Here is a 16,233-nt window from a genome sequence, read left to right on the forward strand (position 1 = left end):
TCAGACTTCGTCTTCTGCAAGACGTTTCAGAAGGCTTTCTAAGTGCATACACATAAGCTTATGTGTACATGCAAATATACTGATCTTTTCAAGCCTGTTTCTGTTTGAACTCTGGGCAGAACCATTTTGTTTAGGTTTCCTTTGTATCCATAAAATTTTCTCTTGTAGCACCATTTTGCTCCTGAAAATTCTCTTTCTTCCCTGCTCAATGAAATGCCAAAGTGTTTGATATTCTAGTGCAGGGTTTTGTGGTGTTTTGTTTTTTTTTTTTCCCACCAGCATGGTCAGATTTTTTTCCCATATAATTCATATCCTCTCCCCCTTTGATTATATTTGCACATCAACAAATACACAGAGCTCTCTTATCCTGCAATAATATGCATGTGTTTTAGCAAGTTCTTGGTGGAATATCTGTGCTTTGTGTTACAGTGACAGGAAAAATTTGACTGCCTCCTCACAGATTCCATTTTAGATGATCATGATGTTGCACTTCAAAAAATAATAATGAAAAAATTAGTCATGACATGTATCATTCAGCTTTGGCACTGGAGCAAATGCCCTCAGAGCAGTACTCAATCCAGGAAAGCATGGAAAAGGAGCTTCTTGCATAGCTGCTGGGGTCCCTCTGGCTCTCACTCTTCTAAAGGGGAGAAAGACAAACATCATGAACAAAGATAGGTGGGCATTTGTTTGATCTAAAAAGCTATGTTTTTCTTTTTATATCAAAGGTCCGGTCCTTATGAAAGCATTGCTACAAATGGAGTCTTAGTGGTATGTGTCTTTTTCTTAAGAAATTTTCTGTAACTGTTTACTTAATACAGAGGGATAGGAAAGCCTGGGCATTAGCAAAACTGTGAGCCATTCGATAGCCTGTATGCTATTCTTTCTTCCTCCTTTCCTGTTAAGATAATTTGAGAATGGAATATTTTATTTCCCTGTTCATTGGTGAATGAATAATAGTATCCAATTATTTCCTGTCTGTGCTATATTTCAAGACACATACTTTCCCCCATTTTCATCTGGTACCAGTGCTCCTTCAATTACATACCGCTGTTTATCTAAGCACAGTTATAAAGAGACTGTGAAGCCACTTGTTGATAACCTAACTAGCTCATTCCCTCCAAGGGAGATGAACCATGCCCAGTAGGTAAACTCAGCACTAGATAAGCATACTTACATAGTGTGAAAGAGATGTGAATTCCATAAAACAAACAAACAGTCCCCCAAAAACACAATTAACAGCAATGCTTTTTCAGAAAATGTGATGATCTTTCTCACCTATTCTTGTTCTGTCTTTTACAGTGTCGTGAACTTTGTTGCTTGGAAGTGGAAGTGAATGAGAAGCAGCAGAAAAAGTCAAGTGAGTTTATTGCTTTGGTATCTAGCAAGAGCCTACTAGTGAGAGGATGTCTATTTCATATAACATATTCAATTGGTGAAACGAACAGTATTTGCATTATTCAGTGCAATTAGCACCAGGCAAATTCATTATGTTGTTATAAACTTCGATGACTGTATCCCATAATCCTTTAGGTATATGCCAACAAGACCTGTTAGAACTGCATCAAAGTTGACATCTCACTTGTATAGATCTCACTTACTAACAGTAAGAATATGTAGAGTCCTCTTTCAAGAAAAAAAGTCTCAGCTTTTCCTTTTTCCCTTTGCTACTTGCACTCCTTTACATTAGGCAGTGTAGTGGTCCAAACACTACAACCCTTAATCAGACAGCACAATTTACCAGCTTAATCATGTTGACTTTCTCTTATGCTTTGTTCTGTGTGTTGCTTTTTTTTTTTTTTTTTTTTTTTTTTTTTCAGAGAAGGAGCTTTCCCTTACTGTGAAAGGATCCTTCGAAGGGACACAGGATATCACACTGGGCCCTGATGGAGTGGTCAGCCCATCAGGTCCCACCAAATTCCACTATATCAAGTACGCTGAGCCAACATTGGATGTCATGTTGCCAAAGAAGAGACGCTACCACCCTGTACGTTGGAAGTGGCCTTAATGTTGAACTGACAATAAGTCACTCTCTAGAAGGTGGGAGGAGCTGGAGAGGGTAAACCCATGACTGTTCTTGTCCTAAAGCCTGTTGTTTTCCCAGTGGTCTTGCAGGTTCAGTACAGAAACAGGATCCCCAGTGCTGATGCTGAATTCGCTTCCTATGGGAATGAAAACGACAATTGCAGAGGTGAGCATCACTTTCTTGATTAGCAAAATGTCACTCAAGTAGGAATCATTCCTTCTGCAAGGCCCTGTAATGCTGTCCCACAGGTGTGGGATAAATGGGTAAATGCCAAAAGGGTAAGAAATATTCTGAATTTTTCTCATAACTAACAAACAAGAACTCTGTTTCTCTGGCTGTTTTCTCCATAGAAACAGGTTGTTCCTCCATTTGTCTACATCACATGCCAGATAGAGTTGCAGATAGAGTGATTTAAAAAATATCACGATCCTTCTGTACATATATCCATGTTCATGGATGCTTAAGGTCTGAAGAAATTTCCCTTTGAACACAAGCTATGGAAAAGACAATAAATCTGCCTACAGCAAATTATTTCCTTTAAAAATTTTAAATAAAATAAATTTAATAAAATATTAAATAGTATGTGAATTTTAAATAATGTGATGAGAATATTGCTTAAAGTAGATATGGCTGTATAACATTTGATGAAATTAATTGAAGAAACTGATAAGAAGTAGAATAAGAAATAGATCCTTGCTGTAAAATATTGTGTTAGTGAGAAGTGATACCTACAGATGTCCAGGGAAAATCACATACAAAGTGAGAGAACATCAGATTTCAGGGCCATTAAGACATCCCCCTAGAACAGAGCACCCTTTGTCAGTTAACTAACAGTATGAAGGTTGCAATAATAATTAAAGGCAGAGTAAATCTGAGAAATAATGAGTGCAGAACTGCAGTCTCTTCACTGCAGGACTGTGGGCAGGAGGTCAAAGATCTGTTGTTGCATGCCAGAGCATAAAGAACGGGAAGCATACAATAAGGGGTATTTCAGGATGCTGCAAAAAGTTTGTGAATAACACAGGAAATTGGACCTACTGCACTAATCTCAGCATCCTTTGTATGAAGTTTGTTAGTGTGGCCTGGAAGCACTTGAGATCTGTGGGTAGGAATATTCCACAGAGGACAGATGAATATGGTCTTGAAAATATATGCAGAAATCTCAGACATTTGATTTAGTTATTGCCAAACCTTGCTGGATTCTAAGTCAAGCAATGACCCCGGGAGAGAAAGGGGAAAAAGAAACATTCAAATGAAAATAAAAACATACTGTTTATATATTTGTTTTTCAGGAGAAAAGATTTGATTTGAATGTGAAAGCAGAAAGATGGTAAGGAGTATTCTATTCCTAAAGGTTTGAGCTATAGATTTTGACATTGTTTAAACCATGTGGAAAGGATGTACGCAAATGGAAAAACATGCGTGCAGTATATTATAAATCATTAAGCTTAGAATTTGACTTTCAGCAGTAGGTGCTAATTAACATGTATTTATTTTAGTGCTATTTGGACTTTGACCACATAATATTATTTTTTATTAATTTCGGTCTCTGAAATTCAGAAAAATAATAAAGTTGATTAAAAAAAAAAGAAACAGAAAACGACAACAAAAAGATAAAAAAGAGGTGAACAAATATTGAACTCTTCAGGAAACATGAAGATGTTTCATGTTATCCATAACTACGTGTAACACGCACCACGGGGCAAGCTGATCTCTTCTTTTTGTGCCTAACTGGAAAGCAAAAGAGAAAAGTAATTTAATTCTGAATTCAGTTTTTTCTCCTCAGCAATGCTCACCGCTAGAGGGGGATATGCTCCCACTGCCGCTGCTCAAAAGCCAACATTTGGATAACTGTTCTTAGATTTGCAATGAGAAAACACACACTGGGATTCTTTGGGAAAGGGGAACTCAATACCATCATTTTAGAACATCTGAATAGATTTTTGAATTTGCTAGTTCTTTTAGACTATGTACGTGTATTTCGTTTTAAAATGCTGTATATTATTTCCTAATTAGTTATTGCTAATGGGATAGAATGCCAACGGTTAATCTTATTAATTTTAATATGGTTTCCTTTCCTTCAAAAATAGTTAGAATATTCTCACATTCCTATCACACTGCATAAGCCTGCTTGAAAGGAAGGGTAGATTATCCTTGGTCTATCTATCTATGTTAGTTTGTTAATATGTAAAATATGTGCCTGTGTTTATCGTAGTAACTGTTCGTGCCAGCAAGATCTGGACATGCGCTTTGGGTTTGACTTATGTTCAGATGAGAGGACTTTCCTGGGCAAAAGGAAGAAGTATGTAGCGAGCGCCCTGAAAAATGTTTTTCACCTACAAGAGGATCTACAGGATCATGAAGTAAGTGTGTGTGTGTGTGTGTGTGTGTGTGTGTGTGTGTGTGTGGTGGGGCTGGATCCTGAATTTCTAGCACTTTTGTGTACTTCTAGAGGAGAGGTCAGCAAAATGAGCCATGTGTCTGTTGTGTGGTTTTGCTGCTAAGTTCTGTTATTTCAAGAAACAGCAGTTGCAGCAGTTCTATTCTACTTGATTCTCACTTTGCACTTTGTCAGACTTGAGGTGTGTCCATCCATTCTTTCCTAGTCTATAGCTGGCTTGATTCAGAAATACTATGTGCATATTAAATCTATTATATAGCAAAGATTTCTAGTGTTGAAATGTCACAATTTCTGAAAGCTTAGGATAAACATCTCCACTGCAAAGTAAATATCCTATGCTTTGAAGTAACTTAGTGATAGTGATGAATAACAAGGTTGATGGGAGTTGTTCAGCAACAGTGGAAGTATTTCTTCCTGGGGCTGGCATGTAGGCTTTCAAGAAATGGAAGTAGATTCATGTTCATGATACAGAACAGAATGGCGAAGGGATGGGAAATACAGAGAAAACACATAGTGACCATCAAATAAAGCTGCTTTTTTTTTTTTTTTTTTTTTTTTTTTCCTTCTTGTTCTCCTGTGCCCTCATTTGCCCTATTTGCCCTAAACTAGATATGGACAGGAACCCAGATTTTAGCTGATCTCTTAACACATATTTATCAGACACTGCTGTTTCAGAGCCTCTCCTTCCAAAATGGGACCCAGGCTTTTAGATCAGGACCAGTCTAGGAAAGGTGGCCACACTCCATGGTAATCCATTGAGTGCTATCAGTGTGACTGTCCCATTCTCCTCTGCCAACAGGTCCCTGTTGTGGCTATCATCACGACAGGTGGTGGACTAAAGTCAATGACAGGACTATATGGCAGTCTCATGGGACTCAAGAAATTAAATCTCCTGGACTGTGTAACCTACATCAGTGGGCTGTCTGGAACCACATGGTAAGGCCAGTACATGCAGGAGGGTGGACCAGTCTTTGTGAGGATGATGCTTTTGCATGGAGCTGCTGTCACAGAACTACTGATAGCTGCCAAGGAGGAGCCTGGTACTGGAAGTTGTAAACTTCTCCAAAAAACTGCTAAAGTAATTTTTAGGCCCTCTTCTTTTGAAAGTGAGCTTGAAAAACTAGGTTGGCTAAAGGCCTTCTCAATTACAGACCATTAAACATTAGCTTGACTTTATGTACAATTTTGGATTAGCAGTTCTTTACTGCACTTTTGAATTGAGGCTTTACAGCAGTTCAGTATGCATATGACTGTTACACATGCTTGTCTCATACTTGTCAAAATGCTTTCTAAGTTTTTACTGTGGATGTAAGGCTGCCCTTGGCATCACTCTTGATCCTGTTTCCAGGTTGCTTTGAGCAACCTGATCTAGAGGGATGTGTCCCTGCCTATAGCAGAGGGGCTGGAACTACATGATCTTACAGGTCCTTTCCAACTCAAATCATTCTGTACTTCTTTGATTAAAATAAAGCATAGTGATACTGTAAGATTAACAGTAAGTGATACAAAAAGAAGAGACAGTGTCTGATGTGAACTGTTTTATTATTCCATAGAACAAGCAAAAAAAAATCAGTCTATTTCTTCATGTTTATATCTGGGGATCTTACTGCTTATAGTGCTGCATATTTGTCTTTAAAAACATAAAACAGTCAAGAACTTTAGAAGTATATAACATATCCTTCAAGGGTATCTCTAAGACAGTTGTTGAGGATTTGGAAAGATCATTCAGCTGAATGGAGCACCAAAAATAAAGCACGTACAAACAGATATAAACCCCTAAATGCAGACCTCTGTCCCCAGAAGCAGAAAGTTTGAAGTCTTCTTTTTCTCCTTTTAATTTTTCTTACCTGCCGCATCTTTCTCCAGGACCATGGCCAACCTATACAGGGATGCCTACTGGTCACAGAAGGACCTTGACTCACATATTAGTGAAGCCCAGAAACAAGCAACCAAATGCAAGATGGGCTGCTTCTCTATGGATCGCATGAAGTATTACAATAAGCAGCTCTGTCAGCGGAAAGAAGAGGGATACAGGACATCATTTATTGATCTCTGGGGGCTTATGATTGAATACTTACTAAATGATGGGGTAATGATGTATATTGTTTTTCTTAGCAAACTGCTTTAACTTACTATTCTTATTTCTGCTGAATAGAGAGAAAATTTGCCTATCAGTTCAGACACCATATCTCCAAAGAAAGTGAAGTTCTCTGTGTCAACAAATGCTTGGAAATCTTTATTGTCAATAATCTCCAAAGCTTATGTCAGTAGAATATGTTGTGAATGCAGACTTATTTTGCAAGTGCCATTAGATTCTGATTAACCTTTAGGTAAAATCAGATGTCAGGCAGTTTACCTGAAGTGCAGATTACACATGCAGAAAGAGTTGAGTTGTTTCCACCTCTTCTGACACAACAGTTTTTCTTCAAAACCAGAAAGACCCCCACAAACTTTCGGATCAACGAGAAGCGCTGTGTGATGGCCAGAACCCACTGCCCATCTATGTGTCAGTCTGCGTCCGGGACAACTACAGCACTCAGGATTTCAAAGGTATGGTCAATATTTCAGATCCTATGGTGCTAAAACTGGCAACTGGATTCCTATGATTTGATTTGCTCTTCTCTGCTTGGTAGCCCTGGTTTATTTGCTGTTATATAGAGAAATAGCCATTACCTCAATGCAATTTTAATACATGAGCTATTACAGATCAGCTATTTCAATGTTTTAGACATACAGAATCAAAACCCTGCCAGAAAAGCCATTTTGGAGATATTAGATGGAGCACCTAGAGTAAAAAAGTATTGAATTTGTCTGAGAATCAAATACTGCTTTTTGTAAATGCCTGTATCTTAAGTGCTTCATTTTTTCAATTATCAAGAAAGACCTCACAGTTATAATAAAGACTAGGAAAGCATCTGGCCTACTCCCAACACCTTTGCTCATTGTTTTGATTAGATTTTTCATAAGCAGAAAAAGCTAGACTGAGAGAAGAGGAGGAAAATAACTACATCACTACATACACTCTGTCTTTCCCTTGCCACTATCACTGGGCAGACTGCTCCTACCTCCCTGTGATTAAGGAAACCCCATTGCCACCACATCTGAGCTCAGCTGCTTGGCTCTGTAGGTGGCTGTTTACCAGTTAGACTTTGCAAAGACAGCACAACAAACAGAATTCAGACTGGTTCATGTCCTAGCAGTTCTGTCCCCAGCTGAGAGCCTTAGAGAGCTCAAAGTCTCCTTTTGTGTTGGTATTACAGAGTGGGTGGAGTTCACCCCCTACGAGGTGGGGCTGCTGAAGTATGGCGCGTTCATCCCTGCAGAGAATTTTGGAAGCAAGTTCTTCATGGGGCGCATGTTAAAAAAGCTGCCTGAATCTCGGATCTGCTACCTACAAGGTGAAGTGTTGCATTGCTCTGGCTCTTCAGAGAGTAGCGGGGCAAGTGGACATTTCTGGTCAGACCTACTCACTGCTGCTATAGGATCCCTCATCTACTTTTTTGTTTTCTTTTCACTGCTCTGCTATGCTTAAACTGTCTGAAATTCCATCTTATAGATGAAATACATGAAACTCCTTCTTCCACTGTCAGGAATGTTTCACATATTTTCTATGCTTCTGATTCTTCTCTGAATGCATTCCAATTTACAGACATTTTGACACTGCAGGAAACATTCAGCTGTACTTCCACTATGAGGTATAACATCAGTCCCATGTAGAGAAACCCATATGCTAGAGATGTAGGCTGCCCAGGATTAAAAATGAAACCAGAAGGAAAGGGTCTATGAATTCCTCTGGTCAATGCCCGATGGGTTGTGTGTAAAGGCATCCAACTGCTTTAACAAGGAATTAGACTAGAGTAGTTAGAATTGATGACATACCAACAGATGAACACAGAGCAGTGCAAGTTTGGTTTCAGTCACCTCTTCTTACATTCACACTGCTTATAAGCTCCTTGATTTCAGTACACATGCTGTGATATTAAATAGGCAGTACCCCAGGGAATATTGTTAAAATGCTGATTTTCAGGTAGGTCCTTTTTACCTGCTCTACTACTGGGAAATTCATTTTCTATTTACTATACATGCTGCAATGGTTTCTGTGTCCCACTGAAAACTAGGAAGTACCAATGCAGTAGATTGATTAGAATATGTATTTAGGTTAACAATGGCAGATAAAAAGGTGGCACTGTAGGGGCCGTATTTTGTCAGCAAACCTATCAGTTCCCTTGTGAAAAGTCTGAGAAGGAAAATCCTGGATGGAGGAAAGAGCACGCAGCAGAGCAGAAGACCATGTAGTATGTGAGTCCTTAAATGGTAAGGTGTGAGTTTTTCTCTTACAAACTAAATGGCTTAGCAGGCACTTCTTCCCTCTGTGAAATGATTCAGGGCTCATGAAAGCTGACCAGTGTCTGTAGAAAAGGAGGATCTGGAATAAGAAAGACAGGGATGAAAAGGATGTTTTTGTGATGTCTGCATTATCTGAGCTCCCAGTTTTCTCCTTGAGTGGGTTTTGCTCATTTACTTCTCTCCCACTCTTCTTTACTGTGCAGCAAAGTCATGCAGTAGATGAGGCACAGAACTGACTGCAACAGAAATAGAGGTCACTGAGGTCTACAGAGAAACTGGACAGCCTCAACATTTAGAAATATTTCAGTTATGGCCATTCCAAAATGAATCTAGGAGATCAAAAGAGAAAGAAAAAAGAAAAGAGTTTATTGTTGTTCTAATTGTCAATAATTCTCTTTATAGGTATGTGGAGTAGTATTTTTTCTGTGAACCTGTTACAAATCTGGGGACTGTCTCACAGTTCAGAGGATTTCTGGCACAGATGGACTCAAGACAAAATTGATGAAGTTGGTGAGAATTTTTTAGACCTTTCAGTTATGGTCATTTAGTCATTTAGAATGCCTTTTGTTATAATTCTTTCCACTACTTTGAGTCCAGAATCATAGGATCCTTATTAACAACAACAAAAAAGGCAACTTCCTCTCCCAAATTGAAAACTGAGAGGAAGAGAATAAATAGGGAAATACGGCTGTAATCATTAAACTTGTGAAAATGCTATTGATTGGAAGATTCTGTCTTTACTTGGTAGCCTTATAGGGGTCACGCATCACAGGAAATGTTTTGTCATTGCTCATTATCACTCGGCCATACAGAACAAAGACTGTGTCAGAGAATAAAGTTATTTTTACTGCCAGTGCAGGAAATCAACCTGTATTTCCATTGGCTGATCAATATTTCCTGGATTTTGATTTTATTACTCAACAGAGTAATTACTACATTGGATTCATCCTGGCTCAGAGATAAATGAGGCCCAGAGGGTGTTTTCTGAAGCAATACAAAAACCACAATTTTATTGCTAAATCATTTAATGTGATGGTAGCTCTAATTGCACACATCCTGAAAATGAAGGAATACATCTGTGCAGTGATAGAAACTGCAATATCTCTCCTGTTGCACTCTCAGCCACCAGGTCTGGCATAGCAGACTGTGATTTCAAGAAACCACCCCTTGTGCCAATTCTGCTTTTCAACTACATGTACCTCCATGTAGTCACCCTGGAAACTTCCTGTAATTTCTAGGTATGAATGTATTTCCTGGGATACTCTCATTCCACTGATTAAGCATATACTCATGTAGCAGTGGGTTATTATTGGGTAGAAGCTGTCCTCTATTGTGGTAGATCCCATGATGCCCTTTTGTTGCCCATCTGACTGAGTGAGAGCATATACTTTAGCCCCATTTTGTTCATGCTTACTTCTATTTCATAGAATCTTCATGTGTGGATACGACTTTCCTTCTAACTGACGGAACTGTCTAGTTCCCTTAAGCCTTTCCTTTCTCAGGACTAGATGTCCTTCTGGGGACATCTTACAGGGTCTCAATGTCTTTCTTGTAGTGAGGAGACCGAAACTGAATACAGTACTTGAGATATTGCCTCACCAGGGCTGAGTACAGGAGAAAATACATACCACTCCAACCAGAAACAAAAATGAATTAATTATTCATTAACATTTCTCTCCTCCTCTAGATGAAGACCCAGTGTTGCCTACAAGGCCCCATGAGCTAAGGACTCGTGTGTACACACCTCCTGGCTCCCTATCCAATGCTCTTCGGGGTGCTTTAACTGACCGCTTCTCAGTTGCCCAGCATCACAATTTCCTGAGAGGTTATCAGCTACATAATGACTATTTTGAAAATGAGCACTTCTGTCAATGGAAAGGTAAAAAGTACTTAAGAGACATCATGTCCAGGTGGTCTTGGGGTGAAATTCTGAAAGAAATCTGTTGATGGGAAAAAAAAAATAAAATCTAAAGTTATCTTTTTTTCCTGAAAGGAGAGAAGAGACTAAGAATTACCAGGTATTTAAGTTTGTTTTAAAATATAAGCATGTGTTTATGTGGCTTAGCTGAGATGTCTGTGGCCCATACTGAGAGAGCAGGCTTGCCACCAACAGAACTAAGTTTAAAGTAACAATGAGAACATGGAAAATACCTTAATTCAGCAAGGCTGTGCCTCTAACTGCAGATATGACTGAAAAAAATCCCAGAAAATATGACCTATGAGAGAAAGTCTGAAAGAAATTTGTCTTTGTAGTCCAAAGAGAAGAGGAACAAGGGAGAAGCGTGAATCTATACATAAAAAAGGAAAAGGTTATTTTGTTCTTCATGTCAGAGATGGATACAGCATGAAACAGTGATTGAAATGAAGCAGAAGAGATTTACTTTAAATATTAAAAATAGTTTATGGATGGCAAATTACTGAAATAGATTGCTTGGAATCCCAATATTGAATATTTTTAAGAATGTGAATTTGGGTGGTATTTTGAGGTCCCTCTCATGTCTGTTTGATATTTATCTATTGCAACAATGAAATTAAACCAGGTCTAACAGATGGCTAGTTCAACTTTGTGGGTTGTTGTTTTTTTTCCCATCAAAATAGCAACAGATCATTTCTTATTCCAGTAAATGTTTTCCTTTTAGACACCGTGTTGGACTCACGTCCCAATGAGCTAATGCAAAATCCTGATCACCTGGGCATGATAGATGCTGGATTTTTCATCAATACCAGCAGTCCACCACTTTTAAGGCGACAGAGGGAAGTAGATGTCATCATATATTTAAGTTATACTACTGGATCTCATACATCGGTAAGAAGGATCATGTTACAGTGTATTGTCTCTTTTTGTTTGCCTGTAGAACATAGAACACTTCATTAATTCAGCTGCTTTCTTTTTAACTACTGTATTCCCTTCTTCAAATGCTAGAAGAGGTGGTGATTTCTTCTTCAAGGAAAGGAGAACTGAATCTGCTGAGAGTGGTCTAAATCCTCATTTTAAAAGCTGTGATGTCAGTCCTGCATCTATGTATGCCATAATGCCTGCACGGACTTAACTGTACATTCAAAATTTGTTATCCTTTGCCTTCCTGGCTTCTAAGCATGTAGTAGAATATCTTACACATTTTCTTCCTGTGATTTATTTTTCTGATTAATTCTATGTAGTTTATCTAACACAAACTTTTCCACTTGTAACACTACTTGATTTACCCTAAACCCCCCAAAATTTCTTCTGCTTTTATAAAGCAAAATCCTGAATGAAATTTCCAACTCTGTTATTGGGCTGAAATCTTGAGATTACTAATCCATGTGGTACACTAATATGTGTAGCAATGTGTATAGCAACCCTTGATGAGAAGGAACCCACCCTATAGCTCCATGTCACTAAACCTTAATGATAGATATTCATTTTGGGACTAAGGACAGCCAGGCTGAATTCTAATGCTGATCATATCAGTCTCTAGATAAGGCATGCAAATATTACTCGGAGCAGAAAATCCCATTCCCAAATATTTCTTTGAGTGATGAAGATAAGAAAAACCTGAAGGAGTGCTACGTCTTCCAAGATTCAGATTCGCCAGGATGCCCTATTGTGATTTTTCTTCCGCTTGTGAATGATACCTTCCAAGAGTACAAAGCACCCGGTAAGATACAAGTTGGGGCAAAGCATTAAACAAGACAGCACTTTCCACTTTTCTGCCTCAGATGGAGTCTGGGGGTTCTCTTTCTTTTTCTGCCCAGGCCCCCTGCCTTGTGTTTCTCTCCTTTACTGACAGCTGTTAGGATACACTTGCTTTACTTCTTGGTAGCAGGGAGGTAAAATTCAAAATTCTGCTTTTGCTGAATTTGCTAGACACGAAAAATGCAAATGCAGGGATGGATCCAGGTGGCAAGCTCCTTGAGACTGAAATCAGGATGCTATTATGTAAGTAGCAACTTCCTTCTATCATCCAGGGTCTGCAGAGGTCCCAGCTGCTCAGGGGACCAGTTGCCTACTAGTACGTTGGCAGTGGTGACTGGAGAGACCTCTGATGCTGATATCCTTGTTTGAACCGTGACTTTAATGAAACAACTGTTGAGCAAGCTACAGATAAACATTATAATGCTGTCCCTCGCTTTTCTTTTTTGCCCTTGTAGCTCTTGGCACACTTTAACAAGAGGCAGCCACACGTGACTGCATTATTGGTTCATTTAAACCCTGAATTCCCTCCTGGAGGAAAGACTCCCTCTTTCTGCTGCTGTGGAAATATCTCATTGCTGACTGAGATACACCACATCAGCAACTTCTCTTTTTGTCCAGGTGTCAAGCGCTGTTGCTCAGAGATGGAGGAAGGAAAACTTGACCTGACCAGTCGGTGTTCCCCTTACTGCATGTTCGCGGTCAGGTATACTGATGAGAATTACCGCCGGCTGCTGAACCTCAGTGAATACAATATCCTGAATAACTCACAGATGATTATGCAGTGCTTGCAAACAGCAATGCAAAGGAGGAGACAAAACACGTGCTGTTAACTATCCAGCTGCCTGTGTCTTCTCGGAACAGTTTTTTTGTAACATGCAGGAAGAACACAGCTTTTTGAACACTGGCTGTTCTGCACTACAAAAGGAAACTGCCCCATGTGGCTCAGCGGGGCTTTTTCATTGCTGTGAAGTGGTTTCTTTAGGCAAGGACATTGCCTGGGAGATCTTTCCGTATGCTTTGTTTGCTAAAGTAAGGTTGTCTGTAGAACACTCTTTACCTAAACTTCTTGTTAGATTTTTAAAAATAATCTTATTTTAAGCCTAATTTATATATAAGATATATAAGAAGAACATTTTCTAACACCAAGGTGCTACAGCAATACAACCTTGCTAACACACTGACAGACCACAAGAAAGGGACATGAATATGAATGTCTTCTCCCTACAATTTCTCTTCATGGAAAACAACATGTATCAAACCTGGAAAATGAAGAAAATCCTGAGACCCAGTTGCAATCTGGCATCAGATCCCTGAGTCAACTCTATTTTGCAAGTATTTTGAAGAGCAGCCAGGGGTTGGAAAGGTAACAGGAACAAGTGTGTGCACACAGCTAGCACTGTGAATCATGTCCATCTCCTGAGGAATCTTGGGCTGTGCATGCGTCACACATAGATCAGAAGGAACAACATGGGAGGAAGCAGCGTATGGTTTTTCCAGTGTTGGTTGTTGGGTTTTTTGTTTGTTTGTTTGTTTGTTTTTCCCTCAGCAAAAGGTCTAATTGGGCCACATCAGAATTTCTTCTGAATTTCTGCCAATTTTTATTGTTTGTGATGAAATTAAAAAAAATCAAGATCTTATTCTGAATCTTTAAAAATAATAATAATAAAAACACTGGGAAATTGATTTATTTCTCATATCAAACTTTCTTTCTTAAAACAAAAAGTACTTGAAATTAAAATAGTCTACTTCTGCTTGAGAATAAAATATTGCTTAATTCAAGGGAATTTGCATAATTACTTCAGGACATGCATTCATCAGCAAAAACTGCTCATTTGTTTACTTACAGCAAAATATGCAGACAGGCAGGAGAGAGTTAATAGTTTGCAATAACTAAGGCTATCTTAAAACAACATGAGTAGGCCCTCTGTAGGATCCAGCACAAAAATATGCACACCGTTTGTTGCAGGTTTGCATTTTCAATCTTTCTTCTTACTTCCTTTAATGGAAAATGATTTTTCTGAACTCTTGAAAGTGCTGAGGATGAGCTACAAAGATTACGAATCTATAAACACCATTCCAAGAGTAAATCAAATTGAAGATTCACTTAGGATAGACTGTCCTTGTGGAAAATCTATTAACTAGACAAGTTAACTAGATGTCCTAATCTGAGACTAAAATAAACCATGGAAAAGTGCTTGGTAAGTCGAAATGTTTCATGTTAATATTTTCTATCACACCTTAATTTTGAAACATAAACTTGCTTTTAATAGATAAACTACCTCATCAGCCTGGGGAACTTAACTTGAAAGCTTCATTAACAACCAAGTAACCTGCTTGGTTTGGTGCAAAATGATGCCTTTTAAGATTTTTGTTTTGGCAAGAAAAAAGGACAAATTTTATTTACAAATGAGTTTGAAATTACTTTTCCAATGCTTTTATCACTGAGGATGTCAAGTAAAACAACTTTTTTGGTGCATCTATAGTATGACTGTCAGGGTGTATATTTTAACATACAAAAATCTTTGGGTTTTGAATGAATACACGTGCTTATTTTATTGTTCTATGGTAGTTTCACAAGTGATGTTCTGAAATGTGGTGCTTTGTGCTCTGTGTATAACCCTGGGAATTACCTCCTTTGGAACCTGAATTCTCCAGTGTCGAAAAATAGAGAAGTTTTTGTGATAAACTTGCATCATCTCCAGCTCTGAGAAAATACTGGCTACATACAAATGTTTTGTGCAAACAGTATTCGACAATAAATGCTTGTTTTCAAGATGTGAAATTCTGCCTTGCTCCACATAGTCAGGCATCTCGGTGGTATGCTCCAGGTTCACAGTGTGTTCCTTGTTCCAGGAAAGTGAAACTGTTGTTAGCAAAGAACATCACAGTGTCCCAAATGCTTTCTGTGAGCATCGTGAACAAGATGACTGCAGGGCTACAAAGTGAGCCACAGTCCCACAACACCTGCAGAGGGCCATCTCTGATGTGGACTGCCTTTTGTGAAAATGAAGGAATAGTGACTGCACCTTCCCCACACCAGGGGAAACGTCAGTCTTGTTTTGCCTCAGCTTACGCATTTTCTTCTGAGTACCCCCAATGAATTTGGGACAGCGTGGTGCTCCAGTGGGTGTATCCTTTCCTTCTGATCTTGGCAAGCTGTGAGCAGCACCTGGCATGCCTAATTTTCTGGGAGATGAGTGATGGTACAGACCAGAGTCAGTGCGTCTGAGTTTTTTTTGGCCGTTGGCACTATGAGAGTGATGTTTTCAGAGCCTCAGTCCTGGTTTATAGTAAGCTTTCCAAAGAGGTGTCAGAATAACGCACTGACTTTAACCATAGCTGGAGGATGTTGGTGTTGCCAAGAGTTTGCTCTGACCTACTGAAAAATGCATTTCATCAAACTGTATAACTGCAGCTGGCACATGTAGGTAGAGAAAATTCTTCACAGCATTGCGAAACAACATAGCCTATAGCAAAAATTTATTCTACTAAGTCGTCTTTGATGATGGGGATAGTTTGCATGGGAATATGCATTATGGGAATGTGAATGGGAACTGTGTTTGTTAGTAATTATATTTAACAAATAAGCTCAGAAGTGCTCAGGACATAGATAACTTTTTGTTCATAGGCAGTACAGCAGGAGAACAAGGAAACAAAAGCATTCTCTTCCTCCTGTAATTATAATCTGTTATGACCTGCTGAAGATGCAGCAGCTTTTCATGCCCTTTTAAATCCTTTTCCAGTGAGCTGAAAGCTATGCCAGTGTAGATGGCATATGGGTTA

At 38.9% G+C, this 16,233-nt stretch overlaps 1 protein-coding gene across 2 annotated transcripts in view; it reads left to right on the forward strand.

The window, feature by feature from the left end:
- LOC140253634 (cytosolic phospholipase A2 epsilon-like) overlaps positions 1-13,659 on the forward strand; it is a 30,365-nt gene extending 16,706 nt beyond the window's left edge. For both annotated transcript variants that reach the window (XM_072339378.1, XM_072339379.1), the window contains 15 exons: positions 729-771; positions 1,303-1,360; positions 1,821-1,987; positions 2,105-2,191; positions 3,319-3,356; positions 4,242-4,389; positions 5,227-5,363; positions 6,294-6,516; positions 6,863-6,977; positions 7,688-7,825; positions 9,177-9,284; positions 10,462-10,653; positions 11,414-11,580; positions 12,226-12,412; positions 13,069-13,659. In XM_072339378.1, coding sequence (XP_072195479.1) covers positions 729-771; positions 1,303-1,360; positions 1,821-1,987; positions 2,105-2,191; positions 3,319-3,356; positions 4,242-4,389; positions 5,227-5,363; positions 6,294-6,516; positions 6,863-6,977; positions 7,688-7,825; positions 9,177-9,284; positions 10,462-10,653; positions 11,414-11,580; positions 12,226-12,412; positions 13,069-13,280 — 2,020 coding nt within the window. In that variant the 3' untranslated portion in view covers positions 13,281-13,659. The remainder of the gene's footprint in view (positions 1-728; positions 772-1,302; positions 1,361-1,820; positions 1,988-2,104; positions 2,192-3,318; positions 3,357-4,241; positions 4,390-5,226; positions 5,364-6,293; positions 6,517-6,862; positions 6,978-7,687; positions 7,826-9,176; positions 9,285-10,461; positions 10,654-11,413; positions 11,581-12,225; positions 12,413-13,068) is intronic.
- Positions 13,660-16,233: the final 2,574 nt, after the last annotated feature.

This window comes from Excalfactoria chinensis, chromosome 5 (genome assembly GCF_039878825.1).
Source record: "Excalfactoria chinensis isolate bCotChi1 chromosome 5, bCotChi1.hap2, whole genome shotgun sequence".
Classification (NCBI taxonomy): domain Eukaryota; kingdom Metazoa; phylum Chordata; class Aves; order Galliformes; family Phasianidae; genus Excalfactoria; species Excalfactoria chinensis.